We start from the raw sequence: 21,757 nt of genomic DNA, 5'->3' as shown, positions 1-21,757 counted from the left end.
CTTGTGGGTGGCTGGAGATGAGCTCACTGCCCCTGTCCCTCCCCCAAAGGCCAGCATGACTTTACTGCTCAGCAATGTCAGCGAGGCCATGCCAGGAGCCTGCAGTGAGCCCATTGCAAAGGCTCTCAGGCAAAGGAAGCTGTCATGGGATAAGAGGGAAGGTCCTCTCATGGGTTGGTAACTGGTTAAAAGACAGGAAACAAAGGGTAGCTATAAATGGTCAGTTCTCAGAACGGAGAGAGGTAAATAGTGGTGTCCCCCCGGGGGTCTGTACTGGGACCAGTTCTATTCAACATATTCATAAATGATCTGGAAAAAGGGGTAAACAGTGAGGTGGCAAAATTTGCAAATGATACAAAACTACTCAAGAAAGTTAAGTCAAAAGCTGACTGTGAAGACTTACAAAAGGATCTCTCAAAACTAGGTGACCGAACAACAAAACGGCAGATGAAATTTAAGGTTGATAAAAGCAAAGTAATGCACATTGGAAAATATAATCCCAATTACACATATTTAATGATGGGGTGTAAATTAGCTGTTGTTGCTCAAGAAAGAGATCTTGGAGTCAGTGTGGAGAGTTCTCTGAAAACATCCACTCAACGTGCAGCGGCCGTCAAAAAAGCGAACAGACCGTTGTGGGGGAATCACGAAGAAGGGGAGAGAGAGTAACAGAAAATATCATGTTGCTTCTGTAGACATCCCTGGCACACCCCCATCTTGAATACTGCGGGCAGATCTGGTTGCCCCATCTCAAAAAAAGATGTTAAAACTGGAAAAGGTTCAGAAAAGGGCAACAAAAATGATGAGGGGCATGGAAGAGCTTCCATATGAGGAGAGATTAATAAGACTTGGACTTTTCAACTTGGAAAAGAGATGATCAAGGGGGGATATGATTGAGGTCTATGAAATCATGAGTAGTGTGGAGAAAGCAAATAAGGCAATGTTATTAACTCCTTATAATAACACAAGAACTGGAGGTCATGCTATGAAATTAATCGGCAGCAGGTTTAAAACAAACAAAAGGAAGTATTTCTTCACACAATGCAGAGTCAACCTCTGGAACTCCTTGCTGGGGAATATTGAGAAAGGCCAAAAGTAAAACTGGGTTTACAAAAGAATGAGATAAAGTTCATGGAGGATAGGGCCATCAATGGCGATTAGGCAGGGTGAGCAGGGATGCCACCTGCCGCTCTGGGTGTCCTTAAATCTCTGTTTGCCAGAAGCTGGGAGTGGTCAACAGGAGATGGATCACTTGATAATTGCCCTTTGAGGCAGCTGACATTGGCCACTGTTGGAGGGCAGAAGACTAGGCTAGAGGGACCATTGATCTCACCTAGTATCGCCATTCTTATGTTCTTGAGACAGGTTTCTACGCATGGCATTGTAATCGTCCGACCTATTTTTCCTTTGTACAATTGTTTTAAAGCAAATTTCATGTCTGGTTTGGCATCTGTGGGGCGTCTGTTCCCCCACTCGATTACTCATGTCCCGTTGCACCTGGCTTGTTACTGCCCCCTTTGCCCCTCGGGCAGCCATCACTCGCTGGGCTCTGCTGCTGGCCTGGAGCTTTCCCTGCAGACGCTGGCTTGATGGCTCCCACCAGGAATTTTTAACCTGCCGATCGCTGAGCTGGTCCCAGGGGGTTGCCTGCATTTGAATGGCTCAGAAGCGTGCTGGTCTCTTTCACCTGGTCCCTGGAGCTCCTTGGGGAGTGCCTTGCCTCCATCACAGGCTGTTAATCCCCGGCTGCACGTGGCCAAAGCGGGGTGTGGGTCAGACACAGGGCAGAATGCAGCAATCGTAACTCGTAGAGCAGCCCGACAAAGGGGCCTGGGCGCTATCCGGTGTCGCCTCCTGCGCTCGACGCCGGGTGGAGCAAAGCCAAGTGGCTGGGGCAGCCTTGTCGGGCCTCGGCTGTGCTTGCATCCAGGCAGCTGCACAGAGCCACCCCAGCCTGTGTGGCTGAACTGAGTGCCAGGGAAGTGACTGCATTCCTGCCAGCGCCGCTTGGCACCTGGGGCATTGTTGCAGTGAGAGAGGGTGACTCTCCCTCAGCTAGACAAGCCCTGAAGTTTCCCCTGCTCAAGGGAGCACTGGGGATGCTGGGGCAGTGTGCCGGGTACACCCTCAAACCCTGCCCCTTGGGTCTCATGCGCAAGGGGTGCTGTGGGAGCTGATCCAGCCCTGGTTCTGGTTTGCCAAGAGGAAGGGCCGGCCACTGACTGATGCTATCCGGGCTTCTCTCCGGCAGGTCTCCCACGCTGCCCAGGGGCTGAACGAAGCCTCCTTTCCCGAGGACACAGAGTCTGACCCAGCGGGCACACCCTGGTGGAGTGATGTCGACCTCTCCGATGACGAGGACATGCTGGCAGATGAGGCCTCGGGAGGTAGGGGCTGCGAGGCTCCAGCGTGCCCTCCCTGGCCTGGGCTCTGAGATCTGTGCTTCCCGCCCCACTGACAGCCCCTGCTCCTGCTGGGAGAGGGACAGGGCCGGCTCCTGTGGCTCCCAAAATGCACGGCTGCTCTCCTGTCCCCTGTGCCCCAGCTTCCTGGGGACATGGGGCCAACACTCCCACCCAGACAGGGGCTTTGCAGCCCTGACATGTGCTGGGGGGAAGTGCTGGGCACCCCGCCAAGTCCTAAAGGTGCCGTGTAACAGTTCTGGGGATGCGCAGGACTCTCGTCCTCCCAGCCCCCGCCCGCGTGGCCCCAGGGCTTCATGAGCCGGCAGGGACAGACAGCAGGGAAATCCCCTCCGGCCGTAGCCAGAATAGGCCCAGATGCCCCTGTGCAGGCCCCCGCAGTGGGTGGCCGAGCTCCCCGTGGGCATGCGCTCGTGAACTGGCGCCATGCCCGTGGCAATAACGGGCAGTCCTGAGGGGGAGCTGGGCTGTGGCCTGCGAGCCGGAGGGAGTGTTCCGGGGGAGAACAAGACGGGCACCTGCTCCGTTTGCACAGCACTGTCCCTGGGTGTTACCAGCTCCGAGCGCGACTGTTGCCCAGTATCCCTACTCTGGGTCTTGCTCCTCCAGGCAGGGAGCTGAGTAAGAAGGTGCCACTTTTACCAGGCCAGCTCCACAGCAGCCTGGCCGTGGCCCGTGGGTCCCCAGGCCTTCCCTCACAAGAGGGGTGGGTATTCAGTGCCAGGGAGATGGGCCTGGAACCCTGCATGGGGCTTGGTCCTTTCCTCGCTGGCGTGACTGGCCCTGACCTAGCCAACCCTGGGGAGCTGGTGCTGCCAGGAGCCCCACACCGCGGCTGCAGCTCATGGCCCCTGTTCTGTCTGCTTCCATTCCAGATGGCAACGGCAGCGGGGAGAACGGCAGTGGGATTGCGCTGCCCGACGTGCCGCTGTCCACCAGCCGGACGCCGAGCGTCACGCTCTTGCCAATGGGTAAGGGGTGGAGCTGGGGGGCGGGGCCGAAACTGCAACCAAAGAGCAGCAACACAGTGGCCCAGCTTCCTGGTGGTGGGCACCAATGGGCTGGCAAGTCATGGGTGTGCCCAGGGCTGGGAAGTCTGGATGGCAGCTCTGAGGGGCTGCTCTGCCTTCCCCAGCATGCAGTGCATCACAAATAGTGCTCACTCGCCCCGGCTGGGCTGGGCTGGGCAGCTTGTAACAGGCCCGACGACGCTGCCTGTTTGCCTGGGGCCTGTGGGAGAGTCTAAGCCGAGTGTGGAGGGAGGTGGGGGTATCATGAGGCCTGGATCCATTCTGACCCCAGGGGAGTTACCCAGGATGGGTGTGAGCGGGCATATCCCTGCCCCTTGCCTGGGGCATGGCCTCCATTCATGGGTGGCACAAGCAAGGGAGAGGGGCAGGGGGAGGCAGCGGGGGTGGGGCTGGGGTGCAAGTATAACAGAGAGGCAGGGTTGGCTGCTGGGGCCATGAGGGCCATGGCTTGGTGGTGGTAGGAGGCAGCGTGCCACTGTGTAGCGGTGGTGGTAGGAGGCAGCGTGGCCCTGTGTGGCAGTGGTGGCAGGATGCAGCGTGACACTGTGCGGCAGTGGTGGCAGGTGGCAGCGTGGCACTGTGTGGCAGTGGTGGCAGGAGGCAGCATGACACTGTGTGGCAGTGGTGGCAGGTGGCAGCATGGCACTGTGTGGCGATGATGGTTGGAGGCAGCGTGGCACTGTGTGGCAGTGGTGGCAGGAGGCAGCATGGCACTGTGTGGCGATGACGATTGGAGGCAGCATGTGCGGCAGTGATGGCCTTGGTTTCAGGTCAGGGCTGGGGCTCTCCTCTTCTGCTTAGCGGTAGCGTTGGGCCTTTCTCTTGGGTTGCTGGCTCTGGCCCTGCATGACCTTGGCTGTAGCTCTTTCTTCTCTGTCAGTAACTGCCCATGTTTCTCTCTTTTTTCTCTCCTGTCCTGTCCCTCTCCATCCTCCATCTTCTCCCTCCTCCTGCTCAACCGGGTGCAGCAGGGCAGCCCCATCTGGCAGGTATGACTGTGGCTGACCCGGACGATGAGGCCCCCCTCAGTAAGTGAAGGGCTTGGGGGCCCAGGCTGTGTGTGGGGAGGGGGCGCAGGCTGGGCTAGCTGGGGTGGGGAGGTCAATAAAAAACTTCAGCATGTTGATAAAAATGTGAATGCCAAAATATTTGGATTCAGAATTGCTGCCACAATGCCTCATGGGAGTTATGGTTCAGCTCTCTCAAGCTCCAGTTCTCCTCTATAGGCCAGGTCCCCTGGTCGGACTATAGCTCCCATGATGCACTGTGGTCTTCCCTCCTAGTGCAGAGAGGCTGTGCGACATGGGAGTCCCTAGCCATGGTGCATCATGGGAGCTGTAGTCCAGCTAGGGAGCTGGCCCATAGAGGAGAATGGGAACAACGAAGCATGCGAACTACAATTCTCAGGCAGCACCGTGTCAGCCTCTCCAAATTGAACTGTTGTGGTTTTCGGGATTTTGGACAAAAAATCCTGTTCTGCAGGCAGCTGACGCTACTTGTGAAAAATTTCATTTAGTCGAAACCAGAGTTTTCTGTTGAAAAACAGCTGAGATGGAGCCTGCCCACCCCAGCCCTGTGGTTCCATTGCATCTTGGGGCAGCAGCATCCCGCCTGCGGGAGCAGGTCGCAGTGTGGGGCACCAGGGCCACCCCATCAGGGACAGGCTGCCTGGCTGTTAGCAGCAGAGCCGGTTCCCTCGCTGCAAGGCTGGGTTGTTTATTTTCTACCCCAGTTGGCAGATCTCTCCATTGTGGGTCGCTGGCACGCTGGAACCCTGAGCCTTCCTAGCCCCAGTCCTTGAGCTCCAGGAGTAGCTGCCCCTCTGTGGCTCAGTTGCTAGCCAGGGGGCTGCATGTGGAATGGTCGCGATCAGGACTCCTGGGTTCGGTCAGTGGCTCTGGAAGGGAGCATGGACGTGACGTTAAGATCTAGTCCGAGCTCTGCCTGAATCATAGAATCATAGAATATCAGGGTTGGGAGGGACCTCAGGAGATCATCTAGTCTAACCCCCTGCTCAAAGCAGGACCAATCCCCAATTTTTGCCCCAGATCCCAAATGGCCCCCTCAAGGATTGAACTCACAACTCTGGGTTTAGCAGGCCAATGCTCAAACCACTGAGCTCTCCCTCCCCCCCCAGCGCCCTTGTAGGATGGCGCCATTGGCTGCTGTGTAAAAGGAGAGAGGCCTGGTGCTCATCTGGCTGCTAGGGCGAGGGGCGGAGAACGTGGTGAGCAGTCAGAGCTACCAGGTGCTCAGACGGCAGCCAGGAGAGGGGAGAGTAGAAACCATCGCTGCACAGCTCAGTGCTGCAGGGGATCAGGGCACTGTGCCCCCAGCTCCCACCCAGGACACCGTTGGCCTCCCCAGCCCATTCCCTTGCCAGGCTGGCCAGCTCCAGCTCCTTCCGTCTCTCCCTATCAGGCGACCCCCCGTCACTCTTATTGCTCACCCCAAGCTCACTGCAATTTGCTGACCTCGTCCCGGCGCTGAGGCTGGATTCCCCTTGCCGTGTAGAGGGGCTCTCTGTCCCCTGGGCCTTTGTCTTCACAGGCAAAGGGCACGTTGCACTGTTGTGGCCACGTCACATGGCCGGACCGTCTCCCCTGGTGGCGTGGGCATGCTGGGGCACCACCTGCCTCCTGGCCCTGATCCTGATTCTGGGACACAGCCCCTGTGTGTGAGCTGGGTAATACCACGGCTACCCTGCCCCCTGCCAAGGGCATTCCTGGGCTCATGAGCTCAGAGGTCTCCCCAGGGCAGCGAGCTTGGAGCGCTGGAGAGCCCCAGGGTCTGTGCTGAGCGCGAGTGCCGGGCTGGGTGTGTCACCCCCCACGTGCCCTGCCTCACGAGAGCAGCCTGCCCAGGGCTGGGCTGGCTTCTGCTATCAGCTCCAGAGGTCCCAGGCACCGTGTGGCGAGGCAGTGGGCCATCCATGCAGTGCCCGGGGGGGGGGAGGGAGTGATTTCCAAGGCAGACTCTGCCTTCCCCCAGGTCATGGTGAGCCAGGTCTGTCCCAGGAGCCCCCAGCCCCGTGCAGCCCGGAGCGGGCGCCCGGGAGGGGTGGCTCAGCTGGCGCCGGACGCAGCAGCAGGAAGCTGAGGGCTCCGCAGCCGGAGGCATTTTTTCCATCTCCCTCCCCAGCCAAGTGCAAACAAAGCGCAGCTGAGAACCGAGGGCTCCTTAAAAGGAGGACGAGTGGCTGCTGGGGCAGCCAGGGAGCAGGCTGGGCTTCCTGCAGCAGGCTGCTCTCCAGCCCAGGGCTGAGCCAGAGCCAGAGCCAGGGCCCCCCAGCACGCCACTCCCAGTGCCTGGGCTACAAACGGAGCCCCAGCCATGTGCACGTGGCTGCACCTGCCGATGCCGGGCACTGGGGGTTGTGGGCACAATTCTTTGGGCTTTTGCCTGGGGCCATTGGGCATGTTTGTAGGTCAGTGTTGCTGGTGCAAGGCTTCCCATGGGCACCCTCTGCTTGCCCACTCTCATTTTAACCCTGTGTGCACCCCCCATGTGCTCAATCCTGCTTTTGTACAGCCAGAGAGCTGCACAGTCTGACGTGAAAGCCCTTGAATTCTCGCTCTTGTGCCCAGATGCCCATGGGTAGCCAGTGGGGCTGACAAGGGCACACACCCAGCTGGGGCAGGGCTGAAGCTGCCCTCCTGAGCCTATGGCCCAGGTGCAGTGAGCTTGGAGGCTAAGGGCCAGGGCCATACCTGCTGCGAGGGACATGGCTGAGCCCTGGGACCTGCTGCAGAGAGACCCAGGGCAGGATGGGTTTTACTAGAAAGCGTCTGGTCCCTGGCACTGCTTTCTCGGATTCCTGGGCTGGAAAAGACATTCAGTCCCTCCCCTGGTCAATGGGCCCTGGAGGGGCACCCTGGGGCACATTGGCAGGGCAATGTGGGAGGGCAGCTCGCCCTGACCCTGATAGTGCTGCACCGGTCCTGCGGGTGGTAGGGGGCTCCAGGCCAGAATGTCACGCTGGCCAGCAGGCCTTGTGGAGCTGGCCAGCAGGCCCAGCTCGGTGTCAGTCCTGGCGCTGGTTGGGAGAAGGGGGCCACCTCCCCACGAGGCACCCAAGTGAAATCCCTGTCCCCGCAGGCCGCTGAGCAGCATGTCAGCATCTGGCCTTCTAGAAGCCATGGAGGCCGGAGCCAGCCACGCCCTGGGCTCACCCTGTGGCCCTGGCGCCAGCTATGGGGGCTGGGACCCACCTTGGAGAGCGACCACCCAGTGCCGGTCCCAGGGCGTCTGCAGGAATTAAATGTCCCATGTGACGAGGTCCCAGCTCCCTGGCAGGAGGGCTGGAGCATCACCCTGTCTGAGGCCAGGCTGAGGGGCTGGCAGAAGCAGAGCAGTGGCCAAGCAGAGAGCTGGGCTCTGGGCTGGTGGTAGTTAGCGAGGCCCAGTGATGCGCGTTGCCGGCTCCAGGATGAACCCCCATCCCCGACGCTGCAAGAAAAGGGGCTTTGTAGTGTGAGCCGCATGCGCCCTCCTCCTGAGTTGAGGAAGGGCTGTTTCCTGGTGGCCGCCTGGCTGCGCTCTTTGGGGTGAGCTGTGCTGGAGGGCAGGGTGTGAGGGGCGACCCCACCCCCTGGCTGCCCGCCATCCCCGTGCTCACAGGCACTTTCAATGGGCTCTTTGTGTGCTTGACAAGTGCCCTTGTGTTCCCTGGGCTCTGGGAGGGGCACCTGGGCAGGGAATGGCAGCACCTCGCTGCAAATGGGGGAAGCCCCCGTCTTCAGGCAGGGCCACCACCCCTAGCCCCAAGTGCTCTCTGGCACTGCCCTCTCTGGTGCTGGTGGCACGGCCTCTCCCGTGCCTGGGAAGGGCGTGGCTGGGAGCAGAAGCAGCCCTGGAACGTGGGGAGACTGCTGGCTCTGTGTGCGGGCCTGTGAGCCAACATTACAAGGCATCACCCCAGGGAGCAGCCCTTGAGCAGCTCCATCCAGCCTGCAGGAGACTCTGGCTCTCCCAGGCTGCTGGGGGGCACCTGGGAAGGGTTGGGGACTGACTGGCCAGCTGCAGGGGAGCTGCTGCGTTCTGAAAGGGGCCCCTGCCCCATGCATAGGGCCCATCTCCATCCTTCCCAGCCCCTTGGATAGCGAGAAGCCTCATCTGGCCCCCCATGCCCTGCCCCCGGCTGGTTCCAGTACCCTGCAGCTGTCCTGCTGACACCCCAGCCCCCATGCTAGTGGGCAGGAAACAGACTCTCCTTGCAGACAGGCCGCCCACTTCCATGGGGTGAACCAAGCTAGGGGCAGGCAGCGCCAGTGGGCACAGCAACAACCCTGCCCCATCCCTGCCAGGATCTCAGAGCTCTGCACAACCTCCCCAGCAGGTCAGGATCCTTCTCCCCACTTTATAGAGGGCAAAGTAAGGCACCTCGGGGGAAGGAATTCACCCAGTTGCAGGACTGCGAATAAAACCCAGGAATCTGACTTCAACCCTCCCCAGCTCTAATCCACTCAGTCCTACTTCCCTCCCCAAGCAGAACCCAGGAGCACTGACCCCCTAGCCCACCCCCACTCGACTCCGCTCTCTACTCCATGGGGAATTCTGTGCCAAAAAATTAAAAATTATATGCACAATATTTCAAAATTCTGCATATTTTATTTATCAAAATAAAACTAAATAATCAGGCCAGTTTCAATTATTTTGGTAATTTATTTCAAAATACCAGTCAGCACGTGCGTCTGTAACAAGACAGCGAGAGGACAGCTGGAGGCAGAGCGGTGGCTGCTCGCCACCCTTCATTTTCTGCTGTTGCTAGCAGCAGTGCTGCCTTCAGAGCTGGGAGGCTGGAGACCAGATTTCGCTGGGGAGACCAGATTTCACGGTCTGTGATGCAATTTTCATGGCTGCGAACTCGGTAGACCCCCCAAATGTAGGAGGGAGGGCAGCACAGCTAGGGTTAGACACGAGGAGAAAGGAAGCATTTTGGTTGAAATCACAAATTCTGCATGAAAAAAAAATTCTGTGGGGAACATTAATTCTGCATTGCGCAATGGCACAGAATTCCAGCGGGAGCACAGTCTTCCCAAAGCAGGATAAAGAACTCAGGAGCTCTGGCTCCAAGCCCCCCAGTTCTAACCCACTAGTCCCTACTCCCTTCCCGAACAGGAAATAGAACCCAGGAGTCCAGTCTCCCATGCCAGGCCTTTTTCTCCTTGGAGAAGAGCGGGGTAGATTGTCCAGCTCTGCCATGTACCTGGGGGGTAGTTTGCCAGTGTCAGACCCCAAGCTGGGGCATCTGAAGCAGGCAGGGCCCAGTTTCTCCCTGGTGGCCATGGGTGCGTCACCACTGCGTGTGGTGGGCCTGGGACTGTGTTACGGATACCTGACAAGGCACTGTGGAGCGTGTGGGCAGGGCAGGGCATAGTAACTTCCCTGGCACAGCCTCTCTCTCCTCTCTGACAAGGCCGGGCTGTGTGCCCCCTCGGCCCCACACCCTAGGGTGTTTGCCCCAGAGAGCCAGCTCAGGGAGACCAAGCCAGTGCTGCCCTCAGCTGGGTGATCCCTGTGGGCAGAGCCCAGAGGCCCAGTCAGAGCGCAACCACATGCCGGAGGAGCTCCCACCCTGCCCCTGGGACTCCGGTGCTGGGGGTCAGGCTGCAGGGACTCCTTGGCCTGGGAGCAGCTGTCCTGTGGGGGAGCTGTGTGGTGTCTGGCCTGTCTGCAGGAGCTGGGGGAGGTGGTGAGTGGGGCTGCTGTTTACTCACTGCAAGGAGCTGAGCAGCTGGTGCTGGGGAGGGGCCCCTGCGGGGCTGGACGCAGGGCAGCTGCGAGCGGGGGATGAGCTCTGGCAGCCGCAGCCTGATGCAGGGAGCCAGGGGCTGCTCCTGGCACGGCAGGCGTGTGAAGCTCGGGGGTGCAGTTAGCAGGACTCCACAGACCCCTCCCCCCGGCCCAGAGCTCCCACCTGGGCCCAGCCCCTGTGGCACGGACTCCTTCGGGGCTGGCTGTCACTGGATGGTGCAGATGGCCTTGCAAAGGGGGCTGAGGATTTTCCCAGCCGGGAGCCAGGCTGAGCCTGCCCCCACCACCCCACCCCACCGTCAGTGGAGCCTGCCCCTGGGGAGATGATCAGGGCTCTGCTCTCTCTGCCCGCATGGGAGGCCAACTCCTGAGGGAGGGCTCCCCAGTGCCACCCGCTGCCCTGCCGTCGTCCCAGGGGGTCCCAGCTGGTCGAGGTGGGAACCGCCTAGGTTGGGCAAATGTCACACTGGGAGGGAGGCGCTGTGCTGCTGGGGGCAGTGTTGGGGGCTCGGTAGGGGGCGCTCTCCCACCACAGTCAGTGCTAGAGCCAGTGCCTCAGCACAGCACCAGGGGGCGCTGCGCTGCACAAGGTGCACAGCCAGGTCGTGTCCCCTTCTGGTCATTAATGACCCCTTGGCTCTTTTTGGCAGAATAAGGGTGTTGGCTCCATTGGCCTGGCAGGTCCTAACCCAGCGAGGGGCCTTCTGGTGTCCCAGGGTCCTGCAGGTTTCAGCTGGACACCGTAGTCTTCCTCACTTCCTGTCCTAACGGTTGCACTGTGTTGTCATGTGGCTGTAGCAACCCACCCCAGAGGTGGCTGCATTACAGGGCTGGGCAAGGTGATCCCTGGAGGTAGCCAGTAAAGCTGGTCGGTGCAGAGGCCCTAGAGCTGGTTCTCCCTGCTCAGCTGCGCCCTGCTCTCACGCTGGCCGTCTCTCTTCTCCACATGCCCAGTCTACTTCCGCGCTCTGGTGAATTTCACCCAGTCCATCGACTACAGCCCTCGCCTAGACGATGCCAATTCGGAGGAGTTCCGGGAGGTTTCGGAGGCCGTGGTGGATACGGTGAGCCCTGACCCTGCCACCTGGCCCTGCCCAGAGAGCTCCCTGGAAGCTGGCCCCTGCTGCTCCCAGACTCAGCAGTAACCCTGCCCCCTGCTCGGCACTACAGAGGTCTGTCGGCCCCGGCTGCCCAGCCTGGGCGCAAGGGGCTTCAGTCTCTAGTGGGCGTAGCCCACCGGGCCCCAAGGCCCTTTCCAGGCAGGGTCACTGTCCCTAGGATAGATGGGCAAACTGGAGTGGGGGAAGGGCCTGGAGCCGATGGCTGGGTCAGGTGAAGAACCTCAGCAGCTTGGCTCATGGTGCCCTGCGCTCACTACTAGGCCATGCTGCCTGCGGGATTCGCCCCCTGCCTCCCCCGGCCATGGGGTATCGCTTGCTGATGCTCTCTCTGCCTCTCTCCCCAGCTGGAGTCCGAGTACTACAAGATTGGCGGGGAGCAGGTGGTCAGCGTGGTGTTCATCAAGTGAGTGAGGTGCCCCTGACAGTGCCGCGGGGTGGGGAGGGCAATGGAGGCCCTTCTGTCCCCTGTTCCCCTGGGCCTGGGGCATTTATCTCTGAGAGCTGGCACTTTCCCAGCTGTCAGCATCACGCCCTGCACGGCTGTGCCCCAAGCACCCTGCGCCAGGGTCCAAAGTGTGCATGGGGAGTCGCACACCATGCCCAAAGAGAGGACACCCCACCCCGCGCCGCCTTCCACAGCCGGAGACATTGCGAGGGATGGGCGGGGGTCACGGCTCTGTTCCTCCCGCAGGCTGCAGCTGTTTCAAACAGGCCTGAGCATGGGAGCGAAAGGAGCAGCCCCATTAGCGCAGCCGTAGCAGGATTTTTATTATCTGTAGAGGGGGAGGTAACTGGGAACACACGAGACTGGTGGATCCCAATTGGGAGACCCACGCACACAGGGGAATCTACTTCCATCCAGTGCGGAGCAGTGGCCGGAGCACACATGCACACCTCCCCCGATTCAGCCCTGGCCCCGCTCTCCCCAGGGAAATCGACGGCTGTGTCTTTGTGGAGCTGGATGTGGGCTCAGAGGGGAACCTGGACGAGGGGGAGATCCGTGAGGTGCTCTACTCCGTCATCCGGAGCGGCTCCATTGCCTCCTATGTCACCTCCACGCAGGGCTTCCAGTTCCGGCGCCTTGGGGAAGGTGAGCGAGGCCCTGCCCGGACCCCCAGCCGGGGTCAGTGCCCTGGGCGCTGTTGGAGTGCGCCAAGGGGGCCTGGGGTCGGGGGGCAGCAGCTTGCCAGAGTGTTTAGAACAGATCCTGGGCATGCAGGAGGCCCCCTCCCCAGCAGCTGAGCCCTGGCGACTGGCAGACTAAGTGCGGGGTGGGGCCTGTGCCCGCGATGGGCATGGTATGGGCCCAAGGCCGGTCTGTCTGTGTGGTTCACCCCACAGTGGCTCAGAGGGCCTGGGACAGATTGGCCTGGCCTGCGTGGACAGGACAGGACTGGTTCTGGTCGCTGTCCTATAGAACCGGACTGCTCCCTGGGCATCCATGGGCTGTGTCCATCGGTCTGTCTGCAGTCACTGTGTTGCCCGGGTGCCGTGGTCTCACTCTGGACTCCCTAGCCTGTCTGCTCCCCTGCCCAGGCCCAGCAAACCCGGCTGGAACCTGGCGCCCGGCACAGCGGGGGCCGCTCTGCTGGGAGGGTCGGCCGGCAGCCCAGACAACAGGTTAGGGGCAGTGCTCCCTGTGTGGGGCTGCGGCTATGGCCCTGCTGCCCGTGGGGCCAGATGGAGGGCAGGCGGGAGGGAGGGCAGTGTTGGCTGGTCCACTGAGCTGCTGTCTGGCCAGGGCTGAGCCAGGTGGCCCTGAGCCAGAGACCTCCACTCCTTAGGCGGCCTGTGCTTAGGCCTGGTGGGCCCTTCCTCCCTGGCTCTAAACTTCTATTCACTTGCAGCCCAGACCCCACCTCCCCCCATTGCCAGGGAGTCGCCAGGTGAGTAGGGTGAGGCGGCAGGTGCAGGGAGAACCTGGAGGCCTTGCAGTGCAACTGGCAGCCAGGGGAGGGGCGGGGGGAGCGCCCCAGGGGCAGCCTCTGCTCTTCCTGTAGCCCCTTGCACCCTAGAGGGCCCCTGCTGACTGGCACAAGCTGGTTGGATGCAGGGTTTTGTCATTGGGCACCTTCGGCCTGAAGAGACTTCCAGAGCTGGGTGTTGGCTGCTGCACCCAGTGCCAGGCCCTTCCACCGAGCACCCAGGGTTCCCAGTTCCTGCCCCAGTGATTGGCAGTAAAGAGATTAAAGATCCCAGAAACCCAGCCTGTGGGTGAGCTGGTCTGGACTGTGCGAGAGGGCGCAACATCTCCTTTCCCCTCCCACGGCAGCTGCCAGCCCCCGGGAGGGTCTCTGTGACCCCGCGTGGTGGGGTGCTGCCCGCCTGCCTTCGGCTGGTGTTAGGAGCACAGACCAATGCTGGGCCCCCCGGATTGCGCCATGCCCCATCGGCTCCTGCAACAGGCTCCAGGTTCCCCACGCTGTGCCGCGCCCTGCTGTGCTGTGCCAGGTGTGTTTTTGGGCGGCCTGCCATTTGCGTGGCTCTGGTGCCGCTGGCGGATGCCTGGCTGTTGGCCCTGCAGCTGGGGCCCTGGCAGGTGACACCCCCCGCAGCTGGCACAGACCCTGTCCTGCGGCTCGACGCCTTTGTGCAGGCACTTGGAAATGGCTGCTTTCCCAGTGCTGCCACACCAGGAGACACAGGGCCATGCCAGGGCCCTCACTGTCGGGCTGGGAACTATGGGCATGGGCCCGTGAGGCTTATGGGTTCTGGGGAGAATAACAAGTGCCCCCTTCCCCTCGCTCGTGGACCAGGTGAGCTCTGGAGCCTGTCTGTGCTGCTCCTGAGATTGACCGGGGGGCATTGCAGAGCACTGGTACTTACCTCCAGTGGGGGAGCCGGCAGCCTCCACAGCACTGCCCCCGGCTGGCTGCATTTTGTGCTGCTCCCAGACCCCTGCAGACCCAGGCCCGAGCAAACCCACCCTCACCTGAGCCCAGCAGACTCATCGAGGTCAGAGCGGGTGGTTAGTGCAGGGACCCACCAGGCAGGAGTCCAAATGCACCAGGTGCAGTGGGCAGGTGGGCCCTGTGCGATGGCATGTCTGCCGCATAGTATGTGAGCCCCAAGGCATAAGCCGCGCGGCGTGTGCACATGGCGTGTTCCACATGGCCTCTGCCATGTGCTGTGTGTGTCACATGGCATATGGCCCGTGGTGTGTGTACCTGCTGCCTGCCTCTAACTGTGTGCAGTGCTTGTTTTGCTTCCTGAACATGCAGCTTGCGGGTTTCTGGTGCTGGATCCCACCCCATGCCTGGCCCAGTTGGGCAGGGGTGAGCAGGGGGCAGCGAGGGGATTTCAGTGCAGCTGGGTGAGTCTGGGGAGGCGGGAGGAGGCAGCGTAGGGCGTCCCTGGGGGTGGGGTGGCAGTGAGTGGAGCTCTGGGGAGCCCCCTGTGAGCCTGCAGAGGAGAAGGGGCTCCAGGCAAACTCCAGCCATCCGGCTGGGATTTGCCATCCCGGGAGCTAGCTGGGCCAAGGTCAGCAGAGAACTGGGCTGGACCTTGAGCCCTGGCCCATGGGCTGGGAGCTTTCCGCAGGGGTTGGAGCCCTAGTGGCACCTCCCCTCGCCCCCACGGCGCTGACCCCGGCTGGCCTGGGGGTCCCGTGGCTCTGACTCCTGCCCGTTGCAGTGCCCCTGGATGTGCGTGCCTGCACTGGGGAGGAGTTTGCCTGCCGCAGCGGGGAGTGCGTCGAGAAGGAGTTCCGCTGCGACCGCCGCCCTGACTGCCGCGACATGTCGGATGAGCTGGACTGCGGTAGGTGCCGGGAACGGGCAGGGGCGGGGCTACGGATGGGGGCAGGGCTATTGAAGGGGGCGGGGCCATTGACTGGGTGGCCTGGACCTGGCTGGATCCTCCCAGGCCAGCCCCTCCCCTGCAGTGGTCCCCCTGCGTATGTCCTTCCTCTAACCAGCTCCTCCCCTCTGAACCACTCGCAGCACAGATCCAGCCCCCCCAGCCCAGAGAGGGCCAGGAATCCTGGCACGAGCCCCCCTCAGGAGCTCTGGTGGGGTCAAATACCTCCCAGCAGCTTCCAGGCCTCAGCTCCCTCCCTCCCTGCGACCACGGAGCCATGGGCAGTAGAGACCCAAGAAACCCCCGGCACCTCCAGTTGAGGGGCTCTCCCACCTTGGAGGTGGGAGGGATTATGCCGCATGCTCCCTAAGGTGCTTTGCAGATGGGGAACCTGAGGCACAGAGCAGCCAACTTGAGAGCTGGGGTTAGAACTTGAAGCTCCAGCCCCCCCAGTGCTGGGTAGAGCCCCTGCCCGTCCTCAGTGATCCTAAGAGAGCGCTGCTGCCCAGGCCATGCCCTCTGCCTGCCCTGCTCTAGGCCAGAGCTGGAGTGGAGCAGACCCCTGTGGGGTGGCAGGGGGAGGGACTGCTCACAGCAAGCTGGTCTCCCGGGCTCAGCTGGTCCCAGGCGATGCCCCTGGGAGTGGATTGCGCAGCCTGACCGAGCTCCCCCAGCGCTGGTCTACCCCTGGCTCAGCCCGTGCTGTGCCGCCATGGCAGATCCAGAACAACCCCTGTAACTGTGAGCGAGACCCTCTGCCCCAAGGCCTGGGGAGCGTGGGGCTGGCCCAGCTGAGAGGGGGCACTTGCCCTGGAGGCCTCGTGAGCTAGGACTTGCCTCGACCCCTGGGAACTGGAGGCCTCTGGCTGCAGGGGCCAGGAGCTCCCGGGCGCCCGTGGTCCTAGAGCGGGGGCTGCCTTGGGAACTAGCTGATCCCCCTGCCCCCCCGTCCCCTGCAGAGTGCCCCAGCGAGGAGTTCCGGTGCGGCACTGGGGAGTGCCTGCCCTTGGCCTACCGCTGCGACCTCAGCCCTGACTGCAGGGACGGCTCCGATGAGCACGGCTGCGGTAGGGAGCCTGGGGGCGCCAGGACTTTCCCTCGCCACCCGCTGCCGTTGGGGGAGAGGCTGGGCACCCCTTGCCTAGGCTTCCAAAGGGCCAACTGTCAGGACAGCCCTGGGCACAGACAGGCGCTGCCCCTTGCCTGGGCACTAGCTGGAAAGCCAGTGGGCTGGGGAGGGGGCATGTGTATTGTGAAGGCTCTTCCCATGGGCATGCTCTGCTCACAAGCCCTCCCAGCGTGTATGTGCCAGGGACACCCTCAGACTGCCAGGGGCATCCCAATGCTAGCAAAGGGCCCAGGGCCCAGCAGTGCCAGTCCTTGCTGTGGGACCTCCATGCTGCCATGACCCCAGGCCAGGCAGCTGAGCTTGGATGGGAGTGAACTAGTAATGTCTTGTGCCCCCCGGCCATGGAATCCCCGTTCCCTAAGGCTGGATCCCACGCCTGCCGGCGCTGCATGCCCTGGCTGCCTTCCTGGTCGCTGCCCCTCCTTCCAGCTGAACCCTGGGTAGCCAGCCTGGCTCTCCTGATCACAGATACCTTCCTTAGTGTCCCTGGCCTTTGATATACGATCCCCTGCCCTCAGCTCCTCTGCCTGGCCTGGCCTGGATCTCAGATCTCAGGGCTGGATTCCTTGCCCCCAGCTTCCCTGCCCGGCCTGGCCCAGGATCTCAGATCCCAGGACTGGATCCCCAGCTCCGCTGCCCAGCCTGGCCTGGCCCAGATCTCAGATCCCAGGGCTGGATCCCCAGCCTGGCCTGGCCTGGCCCAGGATCTCAGATCCCAGGGCTGGATCCCCAGTTCCCGTGCCTGGCTTGGCCCAGGATCTCAGGTCCCAGAACTGGATCCCCTGCCCAGCCCGGCCTGGCCCAGGATCTCAGATCCAAGGGCTGGATCCCCTGCCTGGCCCGGCCGAGCCCAGGATCTCAGGTCCCAGAGCTGGATCCCCTGCCACCTGGCCCTGGCTCTCAGCCCGTTTCTCTCTGGTCTCTAATGCTCTCTCTGTCTGGTCCCAGATCGGCAGGAAGTGGTGACCTTCCCACCCCTGCCCATCACCACTGCTCAGCCAGCCACCACCCGGACACCCATAACCTCCCCTTCGACGCCCATGATCACTACCAGGAGGGTGCCGGCCACCACGCCCTCCCGGCTCGTCACCCCCAAGCACCCGCCGATTCGGCACCCCCTGGAGCAGCGCCCCTGCCGCCGGGATGAAGCCGTCTGCTCCAACAAGCAGTGCATCCCCCGGGACTACCTGTGCGACGGCGAGCGGGACTGCCTGGATGGGAGCGACGAGCTCAGCTGCGGTAGGGGGCGTGAGGGGGCTGGACTGGGCCAGGAGGGGAAGCAAAAGAACAGCCAGGCTAGCAGACATGGCCCTCGGCTCGGATGGCTCCCGCAATTGGCTGACGGATCATTACTGGGGAATCGGGTCCCTGTGCAGCGCTGGGGGCGGGTCTGTCACGTGACACGGTGCGGGGGGGACGGGAGCAGCACTGGGGAGGGTCTCTCCCGTGACACGGTGCGGGGGGACGGGAGCAGCGCTGGGGAGGGTCTCTCCTGTGACACGGTGCGGGGGGACGGGCAGCGCTGGGGAGGGTCTCTCCCGTGACACGGTGCAGGGGGACGGGCAGCGCGGGGGGACGGGAGCAGCGCTGGGGAGGGTCTCTCCTGTGACACGGTGCGGGGGGACGGGCAGTGCGGGGGGACGGGCAGCGCGGGGGAGGGTCTCTCCCGTGACACGGTGCAGGGGGACGGGCACCGCGGGGGGACGGGAGCAGCGCTGGGGAGGGTCTCTCCCGTGACACGGTGTGGGGGGACGGGCAGCGCAGGGGGACGGGCAGCGCTGGGGGTGGGTCTGTCACGTGACACGGTGCAGGGGGACGGGCAGCGCGGGGGGACGGGAGCAGCGCTGGGGAGGGTCTCTCCCGTGACACGGTGCAGGGGGACGGGCAGTGCGGGGGGACGGGCAGCGCGGGGAGCAGGTCTGTCACGTGACACGGTGCAGGTGCAGGGGGACGGGCAGCGCTGGGGGACGGGAGCAGCGCTGGGGAGGGTCTCTCCCATGACACGGTGCGGGGGGACGGGCAGCGCTGATGCAGTCGGGGCCCAGGCCGTGCCCTGATGGATCTCCCTGCCTGACAGACACCCCTACCCCGTGCGAGCCCAACGAGTTCAAGTGCCGGAACGGGCACTGCGCGCTCAAGCTGTGGCGGTGTGACGGGGACAACGACTGTGTGGACGGCTCCGATGAGGTGGACTGCCGTAAGTGTGCCGGCGAGAGCCACCCTGCCTTCCCCGGGCCCTGCCCAGCTCCCCAGCCTGGCTCCTTGAAGCCCCCAGGGCACCCAGGACAGCTCCGGGCTGCTCCCTGCTGCCCCTGGAAACGGCCCAGGCTGTGGCTCTGACCTCCAGGGTGCGAAGGAGGCCGGCCAGGGAGGAGCAATGGAGCCGTCTGGTGACTCCCCGGAGACCCTTGGGGCTGGGGGCTCTGGCTGGTGGGGCTTGGGGCCGAGGCGAGGATGCTGCGTGGGAGAAGAGCACGGCTTGCCCCTTGGTGCCTCTCACGCAGCCGGCACGCTGTGTCCCGGGGCCAGAGGAGCTGCCTGCACCCGCACACGGCGCCAGCTGAAGCCGGGTCAGCCCGAGCTGCTGCCCTCCGGTGGGATGGCGGAGGAGAGCAGGGTGCCCATGGGTGCCACCTACTGGCAGAGACTCGTAACAGCTTCCTGTGGGCTGGGCACGGGTTCAGCTCTGTGCTGGCCCAGGCCCAGTGCCGACTGGATTCGCCTCTTCCCAGCTGGCACTGGGACAGTCCTCGGCGGGGGCTGGCCAGCGGTGTGCATGTGCCTGGCCCTGGCTGAGCTGGGGGGATGAGGGGGATGCTGGTAGGCGGGGGCAGGGGGCGATGCTGGTCAGGCGGGGGGGTCATGCCAGCTGGGCAGGGGGTGATGCTGGTCAGGTGGGGGAGTATGGCCAAGCATTCGCAGGCTTATGCCCACTAACCCCCTCGTCGCATGCCCCCCAGCCACCAAGGGCCCCGGCGACACCTGCAGCCCCGACCAGTTCATCTGTGTGTCCAGCCGCACCTGCATCCCGGCCAGCTACCAGTGTGACGAGGAGGCCGACTGCCCCGACCGCTCCGACGAGGTCGGCTGCAGTGAGTGCAGGCATGGGGTGGGCTGTGGGGCCTTTCCCCCAGGGGGTGAGGGGTGGGCTCAGCCAGCTGCCTTGGCAGGGGGGTCTCTGCCCTCCGAGGAGGGGTGGGGGAGCCCTCCCCTTGGAGCTGCTGTGGGGCAGCCTAGGCCTGGGGTGGGGGACGCCCGCCTGCCTCACCTGGTTCCTCCCCCTAGCACCGCCACAAGTCATCACGCCCCCCGAGGAGTCCGTGCAAGCCACCCCTGGGCAGACAGTGCGCTTCCGCTGTGTGGCCGTCGGTGTGCCCACCCCCATCATCACCTGGAGACTCAACTGGGGGCACATCCCTGCCAACAGGAGGTAGGCTGGGGGTGGCCCTGGACACCCCAGGGAGCGGGGAATGTGGTTTCAGAAGAGGGCTCTGCAGTGTGTGTGGGCTCTGCAGTGGGGGAGGGGTGTTGCAGGGGGAATGCAGTGGGGGAGTTGGCATGAGGGGCTCTGCAGTGTGTGTGGGCTCTGCCGTGGAGAAAGGGCATTGCAGTGGAGTCACAGTGGGGATTAATGTGAGGGTCTCTGCAGTGGGGGAGGGGCTCTGCAGTGGAGGTGCAGTGGGGGTTGGCATGAGGGGCTCTGCAGCATGTGGGGGGCTCTTCTGGGGGGAGGGGCTATGCAGGTTGGGTTGGCATGAGGGGCTCTGCAGTGGGAGGGGGTGTTGCAGTGAAGGTGCAGTGGTATTTGGTGTGAGGGGCTCTGCAGTGCGTGTGGGAGCTCAGCAGTGGAGGAGGGGCTCTGCAGCTCATGGGGGGTTCTGCAGTCGAGTAGGAGCTCTGCAGTGGGGGAGTCACAGTGGAGTCTTGCATTGCAATGGAGTCACAGTGGGGATTGGTGTGAGGGGCTCTGCAGTGGTGGTGCAGTGGTGGGTTGGCATGAGGGGCTCTGCAGCATGTGGGGGGCTCTGCAGTGGGAGAGGGGCATTGCAGTGGAAATGCAATGGGAGGTTGGTGTGAGGGGCTCTGCAGCACATGGGACCCTTTTGCCAGGGCTCCCTCCGAGGTTGGTGTGAGGGGCTCTGCAGCACATGGGACCCTTTTGCCAGGGCTCCCTCCATTGGGACTTGTGGGCACTGCCCTTCCTCCCCTCCCCAGAGTGTCCATAAGCAGCGAGAACGGCCACGGGATGCTGACCATCCGGGACGTGAAGGAGGCCGACCAGGGGGCCTACACCTGTGAAGCCATCAATGCCCGGGGCATGGTATTCGGGATCCCCGATGGTGTGCTGAGCCTCACGCCCCAGCGTGGTGAGTCTGGGGCCCAAGACCCGCCCTCCCTGCGAGCTCTGCCAGCCTCAGACCTGGCCAGTGAGCGCAGGGCCTGGGGGCTTGGTTCACTGGTCTGTGACCTCCCCAGCTGTGGCCTCGCAGCCCCTGGGGAAGGGGGAGTTGAGCCTGGATGGGGAAGCAGGACGGGCGGGAATGGGGAGCCGACTGGCGTCTGGGGCTCACCTGGGTGAGAAATTTCCCAGGTGGGGCCGGAGGTTCCTGGTCAGTGACGGTTCCGTCACCCCCACCATGGCTTCCATGGCACCTGCCTGCCCTGCCCTATTCCCGCGTGGGGCGCTGTGGCACCGGCAGGGACGTGCAGCCAGGTCCGCTCTGTGCCCCCAGGGCACCAGGGCCTATCGTGGTCTCCCTCGTTTCCCGGCAGGTCCCTGCCCCGAAGGACACTTCCATGTTGAAGGTACCTCCAAATGCCTGGCCTGCTTCTGCTTTGGCATCACCACGGCTTGCCAAGGCACCAGCCGCTACCGGGACAAGATCCGCCTGCGCTTTGACACGCCTGAGGACTTCAAGGGTGAGGGGCCGGGAAGGGTAACTGCCGATACAGCTGCCAATACTAGCCGGGCCCTGCCATGCAACATGCCCTCTTGCTCTCTGGGCCATGGTTACTGCCCTGTGGCTTTGCCAGGGCGAGAGTCTGGCTGTGGTTTCCCAGCTGGGAAGCACGTCTCCCTGGGAGGAATGCCCCCCCGCCAGGGGTGTGAGCCCACCGAGTTGGCCTAGCCTCAGGCGTGGTGCTGAGGGCTGCGGCCCCCTGCTGCTGCACAGACTGGCCTGGGAGGGCTGGCGTGGGCCTTGGAAGGGCGGCTTAGGTTGGCTGCCCAGCTTGGAAAGCAGGTTAACTAGCAGTTAGTGGAATGGACTCCAGAGTGGCTGGCTGCAGACAGGGCTGGGGTGGAGGGGTTGGTAGGGCCCTTGTGGCTGGAGAGTTTCCTCTAAGCTGACTCCTGGCCAATCAGGCCCCACTCTGGTTCCTGGCTTGTGTAGCAGGTGCCCTTGTGATGGGCCAAGGACAAATGCAGAGCTATTCCACAGACTCACTCTGGCAGCCAGACCAGAGGGGTCTCATCAGCCACAGCTCAGCTCTGGGGGC

The 21,757-nt window shown here is 62.9% G+C and overlaps 1 protein-coding gene across 1 annotated transcript in view; it reads left to right on the top strand.

Moving 5' to 3' along the window:
• Positions 1–21,757, top strand: part of HSPG2 (heparan sulfate proteoglycan 2) — a 192,298-nt gene that overhangs the window by 37,374 nt on the left and 133,167 nt on the right. The window contains exons 2-15 of the mRNA XM_074933957.1: positions 2,252–2,387; positions 3,299–3,394; positions 4,423–4,482; positions 11,165–11,274; positions 11,676–11,734; positions 12,261–12,421; positions 14,965–15,090; positions 16,089–16,196; positions 17,207–17,497; positions 18,336–18,455; positions 19,219–19,350; positions 19,544–19,688; positions 20,474–20,625; positions 21,032–21,178. Of these exons, the coding sequence (XP_074790058.1) occupies positions 2,252–2,387; positions 3,299–3,394; positions 4,423–4,482; positions 11,165–11,274; positions 11,676–11,734; positions 12,261–12,421; positions 14,965–15,090; positions 16,089–16,196; positions 17,207–17,497; positions 18,336–18,455; positions 19,219–19,350; positions 19,544–19,688; positions 20,474–20,625; positions 21,032–21,178 (1,843 nt within the window). The remainder of the gene's footprint in view (positions 1–2,251; positions 2,388–3,298; positions 3,395–4,422; positions 4,483–11,164; positions 11,275–11,675; positions 11,735–12,260; positions 12,422–14,964; positions 15,091–16,088; positions 16,197–17,206; positions 17,498–18,335; positions 18,456–19,218; positions 19,351–19,543; positions 19,689–20,473; positions 20,626–21,031; positions 21,179–21,757) is intronic.

The sequence above is a fragment of the Natator depressus genome, chromosome 18, assembly GCF_965152275.1.
Source record: "Natator depressus isolate rNatDep1 chromosome 18, rNatDep2.hap1, whole genome shotgun sequence".
Classification (NCBI taxonomy): Eukaryota; Metazoa; Chordata; order Testudines; family Cheloniidae; genus Natator; species Natator depressus.
Note: the sequence above shows the minus strand (reverse complement) of the source record. Positions and strands in the feature narration are given on the sequence as shown.